The 21,878-nt window shown below is 32.4% G+C and overlaps 1 protein-coding gene across 2 annotated transcripts in view; it reads right to left on the reverse strand.

The window, feature by feature from the left end:
- Nucleotides 1-241: 241 nt before the first annotated feature.
- Nucleotides 242-21,878, reverse strand: part of LOC118202083 (anoctamin-4-like) — a 123,908-nt gene continuing 102,271 nt past the window's right edge. For both annotated transcript variants that reach the window (XM_085818251.1, XM_085818252.1), the window contains exons 12-17: nucleotides 17,028-17,182; nucleotides 13,575-13,746; nucleotides 9,188-9,317; nucleotides 7,693-7,826; nucleotides 7,090-7,170; nucleotides 242-5,520 (exon numbers count right to left, since the gene is read on the reverse strand). In XM_085818251.1, the coding sequence (XP_085674377.1) occupies nucleotides 5,341-5,520; nucleotides 7,090-7,170; nucleotides 7,693-7,826; nucleotides 9,188-9,317; nucleotides 13,575-13,746; nucleotides 17,028-17,182 (852 nt within the window). In that variant the 3' untranslated portion in view covers nucleotides 242-5,340. The remainder of the gene's footprint in view (nucleotides 5,521-7,089; nucleotides 7,171-7,692; nucleotides 7,827-9,187; nucleotides 9,318-13,574; nucleotides 13,747-17,027; nucleotides 17,183-21,878) is intronic.

Genomic DNA, 21,878 nt, shown 5'->3' on the forward strand with positions numbered 1-21,878 from the left:
ATTAATTAATGCCCCATTTCGTCATTTTTTAACTACTTAGTGTTACCAAGAATTAGCGTTTGTTGGGATATTAAAATTTAGTGAGGAACACTTAAGAAAATTAATTATTTTGAATTTACGAAAAATACCTAAACTCCGATTGTATACATAAATAATTATGATTTAGTTATAATTATGATATAGGCTAAATTCAATATTAGTAATGCATGGCATTAAACTGTGTTAAGAAAAGTTCCAAACATAATTATAAAATACTTCAGTTTAATTTCTGCCATCAAGATTTAATCAGTTTATACAAAATTGTACAAATGTTGTAGTTTATTGAAAACAAAAGAAATTATTGAATTCTGTACCATATTTCTGACAAAGAAAAATCTGAAAAACAGCAGTTGCTTTCACATATCTTTTGTGCGGACATTACACTGAAAACACAAATTGTAAATTGAAATATATTTGATGAAAATAGTTTTGGGATCTCTATATGACCCTTACATCACAATAAATATCACACCATATAAAAGCACAGATAAAGCAATTCCTATGTACATAACTTTTAACAACATTATATAGCACTTAATGTACTGGCATCTTTTGGTTACATATATGACTGGCAGAAATATTCATTTGCAAATTTCAAGGCATAAAAATATTTATAAAGCTGAATAGCACAAAATAAAGGTGGTAATAAGTTGAGAAGGATGATGTGTAAAGTCTTTTAGTGCGGGTCTTCTAGAGAAATGGCATTAATACAAAAGTGCTGAAAATTTAATACTTGTGCTTCCATGAAAATTATTGATAATTCCCAATAAATTGAAGATAACGCATGTAAGTTTACTGTACTACTACAATGTTTGCTCTTCTCGACTAGAACTCTTTGAGCGTGTGACGTCACTGACTCATAATCTGCACCAAAGCATCTACTATCTTGACCTAAATGTATCTTCATTTCTAACACTTCTGTAAGTCAAGTGATGTCACTGAACTCGAGCGTTGGAAAGAGCATAACCTTGTTTGCCTCCTGACCTTAACGAGATGCTTCTCAATTACTGTGCATTAATACCCCGATTTACGCAATCTCGACTTATATAGTTTCGCATTTACGTCACTTGTCTGAAACTGTAAGGCAAAGCAATTTTTTTTAATGTAGTTTAGGCTCACTCAGAGCCAAATTTTTACGTGAATAAGGAACTGATCTTTGACAATTTTCCAGAATTTCAGAAACAAAGCTTTCCTGAAGAATGTAAGGAATCCATCCAATATTGAAAAATAGATTAATTGTTAATTCTTGGCATATAAGTTTAATATTCAATGATGCTTTTTTTTTATTTTGGCGCAACAATTCAATGCTGAACTTAATTATTTCGAATTATGATGCAATGTATGATTAATTATTTGCTTCAGCCTTAACATGTTGATTTTATGTTAAATACTTTTTTCAATAGAGACACTGAGCAATAGGCAAAACTTTTCGGGACAAGGAATTGTCTGATTGATAGATTAAGTCCCCCCGAAAAAAAAAACCGCGTCAATGAATATATGTTTCTAATTTCTTATGCAATGAAGCAAAACAATAAATTTTAAATGCACTCATGAGTTTTCTTCATACACAAACATTCTTTTCGTTTCTATTGGCTACATGTGACGCCTAAGACAAGCTTACATTTCCTTTTTTTTTTTTTTTTTTTTTTCCAAAAAAGTAAAATGAAAGTCAAAATCTGACTAGATGGTGATGTTTACAATTACAAATTCCTAAATTATGCTTAAATTAAGAAATATATGAAAAGTATAAACGACATGATAATTCAGATCTCATTAAAACAAGTCTCAGTATTTGCATAATAAGCTTCAATGTGCAAGGAACAGTCAATGGCATGATGTTTACAAAAACACGAGTTAAACTCATCTATTTACAAAAACATAAGTTAAGCTCATCTGTATAAAGTGTGCTGTATAACATTTATAAAGAGGAACAAATTGTACAACACAGTATTTGGAAAATGACAAGTGAAAAATAGTATTCTGACATTATTTGTGAAGGTATATAAATGCAATAAGTACAATGCAGATAACATTCATAAAAATATGATAATAAGTACAACAGCATAGACAATATTTATCATAACAAAGTTCCATGGAATACATTAAGCAACAACTTAAATGAAATGCGCAAAACTGAATTGATCCTAATTGGAAGCTATTTAAAATTCTTTAATGAAGACACGAAGGAAAATTAAAAGAGGACCATCAACAAATAATGAAACACGTTAGATTAATTTTCTTTCAAGAATTTACAAAACCTTATGTAAATTAACTTCATAAGTTTAAAACAACTTAAATTTTTATTTATATTTAAGTTATAAAAATTATTCTAAAAAATTAAACGATTATGCTTTTTAAATTATTTACAAAATATTTTGAATAAAACAAGTCATGAGCTAATTGTTTTTTTCATTTTTATAGTTATCCCATATTGAAAATTATTTTTAACATTTTGAACAATAAAATCCTTTTAGAAACAGGAAGAATATTTTACTAACAAAATGCTCACTACTTCATTTAAAATTTCTTCACAGCAGCATATTTGTTTTTTCCTACTGTAAATAATTCGCGTAGAGGAAAGGAGTATAAATATATTGATGCCATTAAAACGCTTAAAATTTCTTATTTAAAAAGAATATTATCAAATCTAAAGTCAAATGCTAATCAGAATTTGAATAAATTTTAGGCAAACGAACTAATTTTATCAAACTCTTTCGTAAAGTTCTAAGTTAAATTACGCAAAAAATTCATTTACTTCATAAACTAATCCAGAAGCTCTTAATAATGCCAATATTTGCTCGGAAAGATTTAATTTTTTATAAAAATATTTTAAAAGGTTTAGAGATAGGAAGAAATAATCAAAATTTCATTAATATTCATTTTCATTCAAAAATTTACAACAGATAAATGGTTTAATAATTTGCTAAATTTTTTAATTATTAAATATTTCAATTCTTATATTTCCAACAGCACATAATTTTCTATATAAAATGTGTAAGAAATATCTAAGTTATGAAGACTTTTAAATTGCCTAACTTCTGAAACAACACTAGTTATAATTTGAATATTAAAACAATAGTTAGAATTTGAAAGATCTTATGGAGCGTAGAATGGCAACCCTTCGAAGATTGATGGAAATAACTATCAGATCTATCGGGATGTTAAATATCCTGGTAATGTATCGTAACAAAACAAACAAACAAAAAAAAAAAAACTTAAACTTGTGATGTTAAATCTTTTCATTTTTTTTATTTAATATTTTCTCTTTTTATTTATTAAATTTCTCTTTTTTTATTTAATTTTTTTAATATGTGACGATTTTAAAAAAATTAAATAAATAAATTATTATTTAATTAATTAAATAAATAAATTATTATTTAATATTATTTAATTTTTTCTCTTTTTTTATTTAATTTTTAATATGTGACGATATTAAAAAAATTAAATAAATAAAAAAGAGAGAGCTCTTTTTTATTTATTAATTTTCTCTTTTTTTATTTAATTTTTTTTAATATGTGACGATATTAAAAAAATTAAATAAATAAAAAAGAGAGAGAGAGAAAGGGAAAACAAAAGCGGTATAGATCTTTTCAAACATCAAGAATATGCCGTTAAATTAGTCTTTAACGGCAAACAGAATTTTAACAACAGAAATTTAACACTGAATCTTAAACAGAATTTTAACACTGAATAGCATCGCATTCTTTATTAAATTTATCATCAACAAATTTCCTTAAAAAAGAAAAAAAAAACTGTATTTTAACGTGGTATCAGAGGGTTTGTTAAGAATTTTCTTTTGTGTTGTCTCTGAGCTTACCAATCTTCTCTTGGGGCAATCAATCGTTTACCACTCTGCTCTTGGACTTACTTCTATAACAAAACATTTATTTATTTTTGTCCTTTCAACTTTATTATTAAACATTATTTTCTTCAAACTTACGACACATAAAATGCAACAGAAAATTCACAAAATATTCAAAAAACATTATGTCTTTATAATTCCCAACAGAATATTAAGTGTTGCCACAGATTTTTTGTAGTCACTTTGCTATTTCTTTAAAAATAATACATGGCAAAAAGACTGGGTGACAACTTACTTCTATTCGTGTTGCCATACTTTTTTTACATTCGTTACAATATTTCTTTAAAAATAATACATGACCCTTTTAACTGAAAAGCGATGCAGACAAAAATGTGGAGATCGAGACTTAGGTACTAAAAATAAAATTAAATTAAAAAAAAAAAAAAAAAAAAAAAAAAAAGAAAATCTGAAAGGTTTCAGATTTTAAATACCGTCCAAAAGGGGCGTTTTTTTAAACATTTTTTATGTTACCTTTATTTATTAAATATCATGTTCTTCGCATTTAAACCACAAAATTCAGTACAAGAGCAATATCGCAAAATAATTTTAAACTGAGCATATCTTCAGAATTTCCGATACACATCCTCACGCGCTGGAGATAAGAATATTTTTTCTGTGCGATGTTGCCATTGCTCGCTTTGAAATCCTTGAGATTGTTAATCAAAAATTCGTTAAAGTTTTACAAAATATAACATCGATAATGAAACAAATTCCAAATATCAAATTTGAGCTTCCAGATGTCCATATTCGCAGTCAGATTACGTCACTCAAAATTGGATGACTTTAGGTACCGTTGTTTTATCACAATGCGAGAAACATACATACATTTAAACAGATTCTTCATTATTTAATTTCTTCAAATATAATACAGGGCGATAATATTTGGTGGCAACAGTTTGAAAAGTGAAACGGACATTCAGAGTGATTCGACCGGAAATCGCAAAACGAAAACAATTGTCCCTCAGGGAAGAAGCCCCTTTCAACTAATTAAAAAATAATTATGAATGAGCCATACTTCCTCAACAGGCCATTATAAATAGTAATGACAGAATGAATGAGTACTAAATATTTTAAATTCACTTGACAAAAATAAAATGCAGTTCTTCAATCTGCAACTGCTAATGTCTAAACTACAAATTAAATAAAGCAGTTTCATTGTTTAAAAATGGGCGATAGTAAAATAGAAAAATGATGTTTATTAAATAAACGCGGGACATTATGGCATATTGCACTTAAATTTTAAATTACTTGAGTACAGAAGTTCAAAATGAAAAGCTGATAATAAATAATACTGAAATTTGCTGCTTGCTGAACGTTACTTTTCTTTCAGATTTCTCACAGCCTTTTCTTTCAGATGCTGCGAGGTTTTTAAACTAAGCAGAAAACTTCCATTTCATTTTTGCACAACTGCATAATATAACGAAACACTTTATATTTTTTCAGCCATAGCTCCATCGGGATGTGGGTAACCTTTCTTCGCTGCCTTTTTCCATAATATTTAATTGTATGTCACCATCCTTTGAGTCTTCACCATTTTTCCCACTTACTTGCGGCTTTAGAGACAGCTTTTCCAAATCTGTTTTACTTCGTTTCATCAGATAGGAAACCAAATAACGTTCCTGAAAGTAAATTAGACAAAATTGTGTGAGAGTAATTTTATTTTAGAACTTAAAAATATTTTCTATCAGTATATTTAATTTACATTCAACATTCCAATGCGTCACATCTAATATCTACAATATAAAACAAATCTGATCATCGAAAGGAAAATTTTATTACTATGTTTTCTGCATTTGGGGCACTACCACATTGTTAAAATTACGTAAAATCTATTTTCAACTGAAATATTACCAAAACGAAATTTCCACAATGAACGATGAGAACGAAAATTTTAAATGCAGGTTTATTCATTACACTAGTTAGTTTTGCTATTTTTTTATTGTTATTGCTGTAAAGTATAACAACTGAAGTAAAAAAATTGCATTTCGTAAAGGGAGGTTTCAATAAGTTAACTATCTGCCAATTTAGATGCTAATTAGAAAAGCTTGAAGCAGCCGAAAACAGCATATCTTTAGAATTTCTAATAGACAGTCTCGCACGCTGGCGATAAAAGTGTTTTATTTCTTACAGTGTTGCCACTGCTTGCTTTGAAATCGTTGAGATTTTTAATCAAAAATTCGTTGAAGGTTTTCAAAATATGAAATAGCTAATAAAAGAAATCGAAATTCAAAATTCCGACTTCCATTTGCCCATTTCGTGTGCAGGACTATGTTGTCGAAAATTTAATGGCTGTAGGTACTGTTGTTTTCTCAGAATGCGGGAAAAATGCATACATTTCTCTAGATTGTTCATTATTTCATTTCAAATTTTGGTTTTAATGAGCTATGGCAGCAGAAGAACGAATGGAGTGCCTTCTAACGGAACAACATCGCCTGCAGAGCCTCTCGGGGACTCGTGACCATATCGGTTGGCCCCTAGGACGAAGGGAAAACTGTCGCTTGGTCAGTTGAGTAACGATTTCAGTTGCTAAGAGCTGATGGTCGGTTTCAAGTGTGGCACAGACTCCACGAAGCCACGGACACAAGTTCTCAACAAGGGACCGTGTAAGCTGGTGGTGGCTCCATAATGGTATGGGCAGTTTTTTCATGGCATGTACTGAGTCCTCTGGTCAAACTGAACCGATAAGTGACAGCCATCTGTGGACTTCATGTACCCAGACAACGACGGAATATTTATGGATGACAATCCGCCATGTCACCAGGCCAAAACGGTTTACGATTGGTTTGAAGAACATTCTGGACAATTCCAGCAAATGATTTGGCCATCTACATAGCCGGCATGAATCCCATCGAACATTAATGGGACATAATCGAGAGGTCAGTTCCTGCACAAAATCCTGCACCGGTACACTTTCGCAATTACGGACGTCTATAAAGGCAACATGCCTCAATACTTCTGTAGGGAATTTCCGACAACGTATTGAGTCCACGCCGCGTCGAGTTGCTGCACTTCGCCGAGCAAAAGGAGGTCCGATACGATATTAGGAGGTATCTCATGACTTTCGTCACCACAGTACATAGTTTGAAAGGAAACGCTGACCTTCACGAAAAGCTAAGAGTTCGCAAATATAAACTGGCCATACAATTTACATGATTTATATTAATTAAATTAATTCGAAAGATACTTACCTTTTTCAAAGAATTCTTAACCCAAGTAGGAACATCTGGTATGAGTAGAGAAATAGCATATTTCATGAGGAACACGAAATGCTGCAATAAAATTTTAATACATTACTTCTTTTAAAATTATAATATAATATGGATAAAAGTACAAGATTAAAAGGTAAAATTTATAAGATTATATAGATATATTATAATATATTATGGTTTCCATTATTTAACTAAGTTCTTAACTTTAAAAAAAATAAAATTACATCTGAGAGTAATGAATCCTGTTACTCGAAGCAGGCTTATTATACTTACAGATAGTCTTCGGACGACTATTTCAATTATATGACTTCAAGATTTAACACTACAAGTTAACTGTTATTGAAAAGAACTTGAAGTATATGTTTCAGACGAAAAGAAATGCCTACTTTGCTAAGGAATATCTAAAAACTATCTTGTGCTAAATATCTAAATATCTAAAAACTATCTTATATCTATCTTGTGCTAAAATATACTTAATAAAAAATAATAAAATTTAATAATAAGATAAATTGTATAAAACTGCGCTGATTATCTGATTCTACAAGTTTTGATAATACATTTTTAAGTAAGTAAATTAAATACCTCAAATCCAATGACAATAGCGAATTTGATTTCTAGAGAACTTTCTCTGCCGAGTTCAGAAGTAAAAGCTATGAGAAATGCATTGCTGATGACACCACAAACATTGATGAAGTTGATGATATGGAACCATATACCTAAAATTAAAATTTTAAAATCTATAGCCATAATATTCGTAACAAAAGTTAGACAAATATGTGACATAATCTGAAAAGGCATGTGATGCCATTTTAGATTGCTTTCAAAGTACAGCAAAATTCTGATAATGACAGCAAAAAGTACAGCAAAAGTCTGATATTGCAGCATAAAATCACAGCAAAATATCCAAACAGATATAAAACACAGCAATTACAGATATAAAGCACAGTAAAATGTCCAAACATTCAGGATTTTTATGATGCCGGTTTATCATATATGCGGGGTTATGAGACAAAAATTAAAATTAGATGCTAGGAAAATTATTTTAATTATTTGCGTTACTGAATTTATTCAGGAATGAGAAAATTCCCAACTGCAAGCATCATCTGCAGTGCCAATATGTCAAGACTTCCCAACTAAATTTCGAATGCCAACTTTCTTCATAGATTCTGCCCTTTAAAAGTTATCCTGAGGGTAGATTTCAACTATTTCAGTAACTTATGGCGGTTGATTGGCTATTGAATTAGCAATCATTGAAATATCTCAGACTAAATATAAACACTTAATTCTATAAAATTATAAAATGATTTTATACAATGAGCTAAGTAAGTCAATAATAACCCTTTCAATAACATTTCCATTCTTAACTGACTGCTTGAATTCTATTTTAAATAAAACAATGTGTGTTTAAAAATTCAGATTAAGCCTCTACCGAATCTTAGACGAAATTAAAATTGGGATCTACTAAGTTACTTTTAATGAACTTTTAGATGATGCTACTTAAAATAGCTATCTCCAATACCAACACTAACAAAACAAAAACTGTACAATCAAAGTTATATATATATAGATATCTCAAAGCTAAAAACATACATTTCCGTAACGGTGCCATTTAAACTGATTATCGCTGTCATACGTTAACTATATTACTTTCGATTTGATTCCTAGGAAATACTTATAAATAAGTATTCATATCAGCAGACTATTTTAATTTATTATATTGCGAGAAACACACTTTCCTGGCTCACCGAATGTCCTAGTCAGATTCATAAACACTTGAATAGGTAACATCAACAACTAAACAAGTTTTATTGTCCAACTTCTGATTCTCAATCATATTTATTTCAAAAAATATTTTCTTTTATGTTCAAATGACTTTTCTGTTAGTTATAAAAGAATCAATTAGGAAGTTTGTTAACAAAACTTTTAGAAATTTGTAATGGTGAAATTAAGTCGAAAGAAGAATAACCTTTCAATGAATACCATTCTGTTACTCCAACAATGTTAGGAGAAAAAAAACCATGGAAATCTCTATAAATAAATATCCTTATAAGAGAATAATTAATAATCTTCAGCTTACCAATGTCGTTATCCCTATAAGGAGTGGGTCTCCTATTCCACCAAAGCAACCGTCTGGAATCGATTTTGAAGTCAATCATGTTGAATAGTAAAGCAAGTGCTGGAGCCAGAGGAAACGATGCAGCGAAAATCTTTCGGAAAGAAAAGGAATCATTGAGTTCAAAAGTATTCTACCAATTGGCGGCAAAAAATTAATTCGTCACATATTTGTTAATTGCTACCAGGACTGGTCTTTCGTGATTTATGAAAATACAAACACCCTCGTCTTCGCACATAGCAGGCATTAGTCACAAATTTTATTCAGGAGCAAATTATGCAACTCAGGTTTATAAAATTCAATATAAGAGTAAAAGGTTAACGTAAAAACTTTCCTATGCTATGAGTAATTTTTTATGATAAAAAATAATCTGTGCAATTCTTTAACAAATTAATTATTATAGGATAGCATTCCTGTACTATCATTGGTAGTTGAGGTGTTACTGTTCTTAGCTAACTGGTTAAGCTTCCGCCTCAATCGAGAATTACAGTGATAGTGACGGAGGACGTGGCCACCACCCCTTTACTATTAAGTTAATTAGCATATAGGGCCACGTCCGCCCTTATACAGAGTAAAGCCAGAGAGGCCACATGGGAGGCTTGCACAAGGCGCCCAAACCCTACGCCTGGACCATCCGGTTGGCAGTTCCGCGAACCAAATGCCACCGGGTAGACATCCGTCCAAAGTGCCCGGGTCCAATGATTTTGAATCTTCAAGAATAGCATTGTACATGGCTAAACAAGGGCAGATATACATTAGTAGTTATTTACATGCTTCTGTTAATACATATTTGCTGACATGCAATCCAACACTGTTACATACATATACTTTCTAAATACCTACATGACATTACCTTAATTTGCTTTGGAATAATAAGACAGAGCTAGTATATACACTTAGCACAATAAAAATAAAAATAAAAATAAAATAATAATAATAATAATAATAATAATAATAATAATAATAATAATAACATACATTAGGACACGCTTGCCCACACTATATACACACATCGCAGACATACCTAGATTACTTATGCTTGAATGATACTGATTTACATTGAAATTTGCTGACATACTGACCAGTTATATTTACACATGGCATAAGTCTGGACCCATGTCCATTAGCTTATCAATTATATGAGTAATTTTGTTGGTCTGGTGTCGCTGCTTGACCATAAATCTGTTGAATGCCTCCCTTTTCGTCTGCGGGAACGGAATGTGCATTCCCTCCGTGAGAGGACATTCATCAACGTAGTGTTCTGCTGTGCCCAGATCGCCGCAGCAGCACTGATCCGAATTGGAGATTCCAAATCTCTCAAAATATACTGGAAAGGGCCTATGCCCTGTGATGTAATACACCATTTGTGGCCGTGCAACCAGTAGTTCCCTATCTACTTTAGGCAGAAATGTATGCGCTCGGCGGCCTGTGTCTTCGTTGTCCCACGCAGCTTGCCAGAGTGCTAGAGCTGTGGCGCGCAGATTCCGTTTTAAATGAGAAACCGGCCATGGGATTTGTACTGGGACTGCTTCGACGTTATGGGCTGCTTCTCCTGCCATGAGCTTCGAGAGGATTTCGGATCGCTAGTGTAATTTGAGTGCCCCCTTGCCGCATAGACACCGTACCCTTACAAGCATCCATGCATTCTTCGGGATTCGAACCTCGGCCATTGGTCAGAGTCACTAACAATTATGCAGACTGAGTAGCGACTAATTGTAATAGAATTTTAAATCATATTAAAACACTGAGATCAAGCCGGATTATTGTTCAATAATCAGGTGAAAGTCATTTACGTCAAGGGTGACCAACGTTAGCAGTCTAACGAGTCGATGTCGAAGCAGTTTTTGATCGATCATAATCGACAGAAGACAATTTCAACACACAAACGCAACTTAATCATGACTCATAGAAACAAATGATAGTGATTCCTTTAGCATCATTGTTATCGTCGACTATTCGGCTTGGCACTAGCCGTCCAGAGATTGGGAGAAGAAGATAGGCATCTTACCCCACCTACCCTGGTTGCCCAGCATGTCATCTAGCGTGTTCTTTGGCACCCCTTCTTTTAATCCTCTATATAATAATGCATAAGTTGTCGTTTCTCTGTTCCTTGTTTAGTATTTAGTATTCATCATACAGGTCACAATGTGAAAACTTTCCTTGAAAGAAATGTCAATGTTCCTTAACACTATTGGTTTGCAACAATGTAAGAGCCTTCTTTCTATTTTTTAAGTCAAAACTGGCTACTTTTATATTCCTTTTGTATTCTGGTAGCAGTAAAAATATGAAGTAAACAAAACAAAACAAAAAAGTAGCAAATTTACAGTTTTTATGAAAAATGGGAACTGGAATACATTTTCATAACTCTGATGTGGAATTTGTTAAAGAAACTTTCTTCAAAATGTCTTAAGACTGAAATTCTGCTGCAGTTCAAATTCTACAAATGTTTCGAAAGACTGAGTGTAAATATATAAGCATGCGGCAGACTGAGTGTAAATATATAAGAATATTTATTTAAATGTTTTTATACAACAGTTTTTATATATGAAAATGGATTAACTCTCTGATAGAATGACAGGAAAGTAATGGAAGAAAAATGGAAATCAATACTTCTGGAAATTTTATGAAAAGCCATCAATCATGGAAATCGGGAGTCTGGAAAAAAAAGTGTACCAGATTGAACATTAAAACAAATTCTTTTTTTTCAATTTATACATTAATTAAACGGACCCGAAATCATTCTAAATGTGTGTAAACAGTAGTAGAAGAACGCTGTAGAAGGTCTTATTTGAAATATTCGTAATAATAACATTCAGCACAATTTATGCTCTACATTTCCTCTGATGTTTTTAGATAATGCTCTTTATCGTTATACAAAATTCTACTAAAAATGTAATGCACTACTACTTATATGAAAAAAAAATAATATAAGTGCATTTTGATGCTATTGTTCATTTTAATTTATTGTTCATTTTAATTTTTTAGGCTCGTTTTGCGTGAGTGTTGCTTTAATTGATTGGTTTTACAACTTTTTGCTAACAGTAATTTTGAGTTTGCTATGTCTTTTATTTTGGGGGGGGGAGTAACTTCTTTTTTCCCCTTCTTTTTTATTCGAAGCCCTGACCTGGTTTCTCTGGAGCTAGCTTAATTTTGTTGATTTGGTCTTTTTGGGGGGCGTAGTTGCGGGCGCAGCCGGGCTGCTGGCTCCCTCGTTTTTGATTAGACTGGCCTGTTCTCCTTTTAGTCATATGGCCGGCTTACGCCGGCTAGGTCAAGGAGGTCTATTCTAACCTCCTTGGGCTAGGTAGACTAGGGGCCGCGCCCTTTTAATACTGATACTAATACTACTTATATGAAAGTATAAATGGATAGTTTCTTCTTTTTATTAATTACTACCCTTATCCGGTTACGTACTTGAATACATAATATATGCATACAAAACAGTTTTATTTATTTTTAAATCCCATTTGGGTTACAAACTAAAGCAAACAAGTGACAAGTGACGGAGGACGTGACCACCACCCCTTTACTATTAAGTTAATTAGCATAGTGTCACGCCCGCCCTTATCTTGAGTATGACCCGTGATGCCTCATGGGTGGCTCGCACCGCGCGCCCAAACCCAACGCCTGGACCGTCCGGTTGGCAGTTCTACGAATCTAATGCCACCGGGTTGACGCTCATTCTTACTGCCCAGGTCCAGTATTTATTGAATAACCAAATAGTTAAGAACATGGCCGAACTGGGCTGAAATATATTTGCTTGTAACATTTCCGAATTGGTGCATGCCTGTGTACAGATATTACAAATTACATACCTGTGTGTGTACACCTTACATTTTTGTACATAATACATTTCGATGCTTGTTAACAAGCAAAGAAGAATTCTATAAAAGTAAAATTTCAACTTTACTACATTTACAATTATTAGACAATGAACTAAAATATAGATGATTAGAGACTAAGGGCTGTTATCTTAAGTTCTTAGAAAGTAAATACGAAATCCTTAATAAGTTAACCAAGGTGGAATTTTAATTGTTTACCAAACGTCAGCTCAGCCGACTTAAATGCTCTTACAAAAAAATCTCAAGCGCCACCTAAATATAAAGAACAAATGTAATTTATTTTATGAGTTTTTTCTTTAGTTAGTTAAATAAGTAACTACTTTCTTCACTTTACTTCCTTCATTTTAGTCTGTGACTTGCATTAGTTGATATTTTCTGAGAACAGATGCGATGAAATGAGTTGAGTTGGGGAAAGTTGAAAATGATAACTAGCGTGTTATCATTTAATATATCTAAGTCAAATCATATCTAAGTCAAATCTAATATGCATAAAAGAAAATATACCATACCACAAGGTACCCGTACTGGATCATCTTTTCTGTGAATTCTCCAAGCCTAAAGTCTTCTGCGGTAGGTTTCAGCATCTCGCGAAGAAAATAATTCTGCTTAGATACACCTTCATCCGTCGTAAAGTCATCAATCTCATTCAGGCGACAATGGCGGAGAGTTTTCTTCAGCCAACTTAGAAAGAGAAGATTTTATTGTAATTAAAGATACATGAATGGTAGCTTCTTCAAAAGCTTCAAACTATAAATTACATTTTAACACAAAAAGATAACGAAAAGCCAAATTAGATCGAAAAGCGATTTAACTATATGAAAGATATTACATATGCCTTTACTCGTCCTCCACTTAATGTATTCTACGGTTCTTTGAAGAAGACGAGATATCTTTATTTTCTCCTAAGATACGCTTTAATTTAAAATTTAGTATTTGTTGGCATACGGGCTGTTGCACGCGTTTGTATTGATAAAATAATGATAATACTTACAGCCAAACAGAAAATGTAATGCAGACTAAATAATTCCTAATCGCGATGTTAGATGAATAAAAATTATAATTAAACTAAACTAAGAGATAATTAAGCTAAATTAAATAATTAAAAATTCATGTAAATTAAAACATTCAATTAAAAAGATAAATTCAGATTATTGTTGCTGAAAGCCAATATTTCGGTTTCGTTCATGAATTAATTTTTTAGGCAATTCTAATTATTTCTAGAAAAAACATATCATCATTGTCATCCTTTTAACTGAATAAATCTAATATTTACGATGCAAAAAGGAATTTAGCTCATGCCAAGTTAAGCAAAATTTAGATTTTTCTAAACGCATTACTCTAACGTATTACTGTAACTTAATGCAACATGCTAAGATTGATACTTAATTCAAAACTTAAATACCAACGTGAAATATTACCGTACTGATATAATGCTAAAATTTAGAATTCACGTAAGAGATATTCCGGGAGCATCAATAATAATAAAATAACATATCGATCGCAAGAAGCGTGAAATGATCTAAATTAACCATTAACACAAATATCTGTAAATTATAAAGGATGATTCATTACACAGGCCTCCTAAAAATCGATTATAATTTCCTGCATACGTCATACAGAAGCATGACACGGGCTCTCAACATGCATACGGAATGTTGTTGTTCTGACTAATCTGGGTTGTCTAATATCAAAGCAAGCACACGAAATGCAGCACGGCAAGGAAGCAAGATTGCACCTGTCGTAGGCAAGAGCCTTGTGTACCATATAGATGACAGCATAACGTTTGCTCAGTTCCGCCCCAGTTTTATAGGAGCAATCCCCGGAGGGAAAGGTCCGAGGGTCTCCCATCCCTCTTAATGTAGAAAGATGTAGCGCTATTAACAAAACATACTGGAAACATCCCAAATTGTATCTAGATATTCAGGAATTCGATGCCTCAATCCATTAAAGAACCTGTGCAGACTGGCTTCTTCAAATATCCAGACTGTTCCTTTGTCTTCTAAGAATTACTTCTTGTAAGCGCGACATTTCAAATGGTAGATGCATAAGGTATTTCTCCCGCCTTCTTAGCATGCCTTCGTTTTGTAATGGTCAACACGCTCGACGCGTATTTGAGAGGTCCGTGGTTCGAGTTCCGGTAAGGGCACTGCTCATTTTTCATTTCTGCTGCTTCGAATGTCGCTACAGACGTTACAATGAGTTCTTGCCGTATCATAAATGTCAGTACTTTCATCTCACACGGCCCTTGACACATATATCTCCCCTCGTTTCAATCAAAAAAAAAAATCGCATATGCAATTAAGTGTAATATAATATATTAATACAAATTGAAATTCGACACCGTTTTGAATCGTATATATAATCTCGGACCCATATCAAGAGATATGTACAACCTCGGATGCTAAAAATTACTCTTGAGATGGTCTCTTTACAGAAATATTTTAGCCGACGCTGAGAAAATCCCAAACCTTTACTGATGGAATAATAGAAATTCAGCACGACTTAACTCAAAAGCAGAAATTCAGTGAAGTCTATTCCTGAAATTAACACATACTTGTCCGCGTGGTTTCCAAAAAGCCCCAAATTTTGTACGTGATATACATATTCGGTAGTATGTAGCAGTGTGAACGGGTTTTTTCACTAACGAAAGAGAACAAGTCCCCAGTGAGATCCAAGTTAGCAAGCATTCATTTGACTTCTAAAAATCGCCAGCTTGTCTCCAGATATCTGAAATCTAGTTGTAGCAAAAGAATGCCAAGTGTCGGGAAAGAAATAATAGGTATTCTCCTACTAGCAGGATTTCTTTATGTTAATTCTATTTTTAAAAAGACCTACAGTATTGGATAAGAGTTTTATGTGCTTACTCATATTTTAAATACATCATTAAATATGAAAATGTTTTTGTTTCTTTCTGAGGCCCGCACTATAGTTAAAATAAAACCTCATGTTTCTATGTTGAATGGCAAGAAAATGTACTAGTTTGTTCTAAATAGAATTTAAAAAAATTAACAGAAGTGTGAGCAAAAAGTTTTTATTATAACCTTTCGAACTGGAACTCCGGTCCTTCTATGAAACTAAATCGCTTATGAAATTATAAATATTATATGGATGCGGTAAGTTGTCGCAATGACAACCTATACTTGTAATCTAAATATGAGTTTAAAATATAAATTACTTTATAACGTATTTTCTCCTTCCTTTCCGCATACCTTCGTGGTGTAACTGAAAGCATACTCTACGCGTATTTGACAGATACTGGCGAGGGCATTGTAAATTTTTCAAATCTTCTGCTTTAAAAAAAAAATTAAAAAAAAAAGAAAAAAGAAACTAATAACTCTACAACTTTAATAGAACGAAATGAAAAACTGCACGTTATTGGTAAACTCAGCAGCTGGTACTTTGTTTAAGGCTAAAAGCAATAACTTGTGTGCTTAAGAATGCATTTTATATTATTAGAACAAAAACTTTGAATTCAATGGAAATAATTCTATTTATTGGTTCCATACGAATTTAAAGAAAATGTGGACCTGTTTCAAATGAAATAATTTAAAAATATAAATATAAACAGATTAGTAAAGTAATGAGATCTGAAAAGCGTTTCGATCTAGATCTACTTCTCCATCGGTTACTATAAGATTCACTTGAAAACTCAGCATTAGCTTTCCTCACTTTCTAAATTCGCAAACATAATATCTTTCGATAAGTAAAACTGCATTCTCTGATGATCAAGGATTCTTTTCTCAAAAGATTGAAGCTAAAAAAAATCAAAGGAAATGCCGAACCTTGAAAGCTCATCCAATTTACTTTAAGAGCGTCTTTTGCAAAAAATTAATATAAAATGTATCTAACGCCAAACGCAAGTCAACTTAAAAGTTCAGTTAGAAATGAGTGATAATATCTGAAGTAACATTCGGCATTATCAGTTTATTCATAAGAACATATAATAATGTTTTTGGACTTACGGCCAAATGACATCCTTCGCAAACTTTGGAAAAGGCTTGACTATCATAAGCACCAAGAGTTGGAAAGACAAAAGAGACATACAGTTGGCATTGTCTTCATGTCCGCAATTATCAGTGTACTTCTTAGGCATCCCCAATACTCCTGTATTGAAATCCTGATAGAAAAGAAAGAAAAAAGTTTGGATACTTTTCTCATCAATATTAAGTTATGTGAGATATTTTAGAATGATTGATAGTTTTAAATTTAGGCAATTAATTTTCGTGCATAACAAATATTTATCCTATGCTTTTAATTTCTCCAACCGGAATGAATTCCCCCAAAGACCAATATATATGCATATGGCCTTTTGATAATATTTCACAACATCACAGATTTTAATGTTATTCTTCTAAATCAAAGAAAAGGTACAAAGACTAGGTACCAATCCAACAAACCCCAGTGTTAAACTCTTAGAGAAACAATAACTTACGAAACAATTAAAATATCTCGGTCTTAAATAGAATGGACTTACCTGGATCCCCAATATTTGTACCCTTCGACTCAAAATAAGTCCAATAGCTTTTGTAATACGTCAGTTCCAAGAAGCCAACTACAGTAACCACATATTCAAAAAATCATATACACCACAGTAGCTGAAAAAATAGCACTTTATGCAGAAGCAGTGCGGGCATAACCAGCGGGAAGAAAAAAATCGAATACCTCTTAATGCTCCAACATTCATTCGTCCTGAACCTGTGTAAAGCATGTCGAATAGCTGCGACTAACGCAACAATAGTTTTAACAGGACTGATACCACTTCACATGAGAGCTGAATTCTGCATTCCAGAACCATTTATTCTGTGTGTGTATTCCAGGAGGCTGTGTATTCCAGAACCATTTAACTAAGATATTACCTTCAACAATATCACGTACAGTTCAATACAACGTTAATGATCTGTAAAGATCTTACAGATACATCCGGGTCTAAAAGGACCAGGAACACACATCCTAATTATTATTATGCAAATTCAGCTGTTCTTATTCTTACAGATGGCTTCAAAACTACTGAAGGAGTTTGCAGTGCTTTTTTACAATTAGAGGGCGAACGCGAGCTTTATAGCTGGGTAGGTCATCACAAACAGCAGAATGGCGTTTTTTAAGCTGAAGCATTATCTGTTATAACAGCCATTCAATGTGTAATTAAGGTAGCATCAGACAATCCAACTTATCTACACCGACAGTAAGACTACTTTAATTGCAATATTTGTACCCTTCGACTCAAAATAAGTGCAATAGCTTTTGTAATACGTCAGTTCCAAGAAGCCATCTACAGTAACCACATATTCAAAAAATCATATACACCACAGTAGCTGAAAAAATAGCACTTTATGCAGAAGCAATGCGGGCATAACCAGCGGGAAGAAGAAAAATCGAATACCTCTTAATGCTCCAACATTCATTCGTCCTACCTGTGTAAAGCATTTTAATAGTAAATATCCAATATATTTTATAATATATAATAAGTTTCTTACTTCTCAGATGGGTCAAAGCTCATGCAGTCTTATAGGTAAGATTATCTAAAATGAAATCTACATGAAAAGGCAATAAAGCAATGGTAAAAAGAATGGGATTTAGGAAGAACTGGAAGAAGTACTTATGGTTTCATTCCTGAAGTCAGTATAAACAGACACATAGCCATTTCGGCACATGGCCCTTATTTCTAACTACTTTCATTGTTTTTGCGTCTCTCTTGTACCTGCGTCTGCGGATTAGAAGGCTCAACTGAATATTACCCCTTTTACTGTGCACTTATAGTTGCCATTCATTATGTCAACCGTCCTCAAATATGAACTATTTTAAGAAATTTATTATCAAAAACCGTGCATCAATTAAAAACATTTGCAATACAGTTAACACTAGTTTAGCTATGAGTATTTGTCAAATAGAATATCCATAAAGTTCAGAAATGATAATTACAACAGAACAAGTGCTGATGAACTGTCCAAAGAACTTTAAATGAAATCCTATGATTATTTATGTTATGTATTGTATAAATTGTATATACACCTTTTATCACACGTATAACAATGCGCATTGCTCTGGTAAAAAATAAAAATTTATTGTATACAATATGCTATACTTAGGTATAAATTTGCTGTTAATATATTCTCGATAAAGCGTCCTTAGTGACCTCATGGGAGGTGTTAGTGTCTCCAGGTAGTGGAAGACGTGGAATAAATACCTGCTGACCTTTCTCAGACATCAGCATCCCCGTCTTCCGTCAGCTGTTTCAACTGCTACTCGCTGCTCATCTGAATCAATGTTTTCATGGATAATAATAAGCCTTTGATAAGATTCAACTCTTAATCTAATGTTGAAAGATTCTATAACAATCTGTATTAAGTATTATATATATAATCTCCAATCAGTAATATGTATTACGTACCAGAACTATGCGTAATTCAAGTGCCTGTAATGTATTATGTATAATCTGCGAACTGTATTATGTATAATCTGTATTATGTACAACAATCTGCATTACGTGTCGTGTATAATAAGCAACCTGCACTACGTATTACGTACATGTATGATGTACCAGTACGCCTTATATACATGCATTATGTACTTGAAATCCGTATTATGTATTTTGTACCAATCGCGTCTCATATTGCAAATCTCTTTGCAACTGCAACATATGTGACTCAAATGTACAATCTGAAGTACATGCATTAGATGAAATACACGTATCATATGTGTTAACTACTATCTACATGTCAAATTAAGCAAAATAATTCCACCACAATCTGTATTAAGTATTATGTATAATCTCCAATTTGTATTATGTACCTGTACTATATGTAATTCAATTGCCTATAATGTATTGTGTATAATCTGCAAACTATATTAAGTATTATGTCTAAACTGTAATATGTACGACAATCTGCATTATGTACAGTGTATAATCTGCAACCTGCATTATGTATTATGTATCTGTACTATGTACCAGTAATACCTGTATTATGTACTGCAATCTGTATTTTATATACTATATTTTATGTACAATCTGCAATCTATATTATGTAATATCTACTGCATTGTGTGTAATTCAAATGCCCGTAATGTATTGTGTATAATCTGCAATTTGTATTATGTTTTATGCATAATCTGTACTAGTACCTGTATGCATTATGTACCAGTATTATGTACTTGCAATCTGTATTTTATGTACAATCTGCAATCTATATTATGCAATATGTACCTGTACTGTGTGTGATTCAGGTGCCTGTAATATATTGTGTATAAATTGTACTCTGTTCTATGTATAATCTGTACTACATACTTGTATGCATTATGTACCTGTATTATGTACTTGCAATCTGTATTATGTATAATGCACCAATTGCATATCAAGTTGCAACTGCAACATATGCGACCCAAACGTATATCCAATTTGTAGTACATGCAATTGATCCGGTATACATACCATATAAGTCAATCAATATCTGCATTTCAAATTAAGCATATTAATTCTATAACAATCTGTATTATGTAATGCGCATAACCCGCAATTTGTATTATGAAGTATGCACCTGTATCACACACAGTGTAGGTGACTATAATGTATCTGCGACTTGTATCATGTATTATGTAAGATCTGTATTATGTTTAACAATCTGCATTATGTACTTGTGCATAATCTATGTCAATCACTATCTGCATATCAAATTAAGCGTAATATCTCCATAACAATCAGTATTGTGTATGGTATATTAATCAGTATTAAATAATCCTAAGTATTATGTACCAGTATTGTCCTACTCACAGTGCACTATGTATCTTGTATGTATGTAGTTTATTTGTATTGCGCATTATGCACCTCCAAAAGATATGTATCATGTATAATATATTAATTAGTTTTAAGTAAGCCCACGTATCATGTAACACTATTGTCGTACGCACAAAGTACTATGTATTCTGTATGTATGTTGTTTATCTGTATTATCTGCATTATGTACTTGCAATCTGTATTATGTACACCATGTAATCTGCATGTATTTAATTTTCTCTTTTGTACTATGCATTTCGCATAAACTACGTACTTGCATACTGCACAACCTTTAACATAAGTAACCCGTACTATATGCATATCATTTTGTTACATATCACTTAAACGCATTCCCGTATTGCATTATGCACAGCGCATTATGTATATTGAATTTTTAATAGTCTTTGTTTATATGTGATATATTTCCCCCCTCTTTGTGTTTATTTATTTATTTGTGTGTGTAATTTGTGCATTATGTGTTCCATGTCATATTTTAATTAATTTTAATGTGTATATTAATGTGTTTTATGTAACGGCTGTTTGTAATTTTTATATATAACATATGTACTACGTTCCCACACAATGTCTTACATCAGTTATAGCCCCTGTATGGCCATGTAACAAATTTATTTAAGATCCAAATGAACTCCCGGTGCAGCCTCCTGGGGCTCCAGGGAGTTGATGTTTCTAGATAGTGGAGGGCGCGGGACATACGCCTGTTTACCTATGTTAAACACCAGGCGTCCCCGTCCTCCGTAACCTGTTGAAAGATTCATACAATTTTCAGTAAGAGCAGGATCATGTTTCACAGTTTCTCGACTTAGAATCATATGCGTTGGACAATTTGTGCTCCACAAATCTAGACGAACTTGTGTTCTTGTTCGAGAAAATTCACCAGTTTTAAAACATGTTCAGCATCGAGTAATAAGTTACTGGTTTTTCCCTTAACGACTAAAAGCAAAACAGAATCCGTTTTTGTATTACCAATAGAATTCAAAATCTCTCTTTCCTTTTCCCAAACTACTCTAGTAATAAAACAACAAAA

This window comes from Stegodyphus dumicola, chromosome 6, assembly GCF_044657685.1.
Source record: "Stegodyphus dumicola isolate Sdum_Otavi_A_Nest chromosome 6, ASM4465768v1".
In the NCBI taxonomy this organism is placed as follows: Eukaryota; Metazoa; Arthropoda; class Arachnida; order Araneae; family Eresidae; genus Stegodyphus; species Stegodyphus dumicola.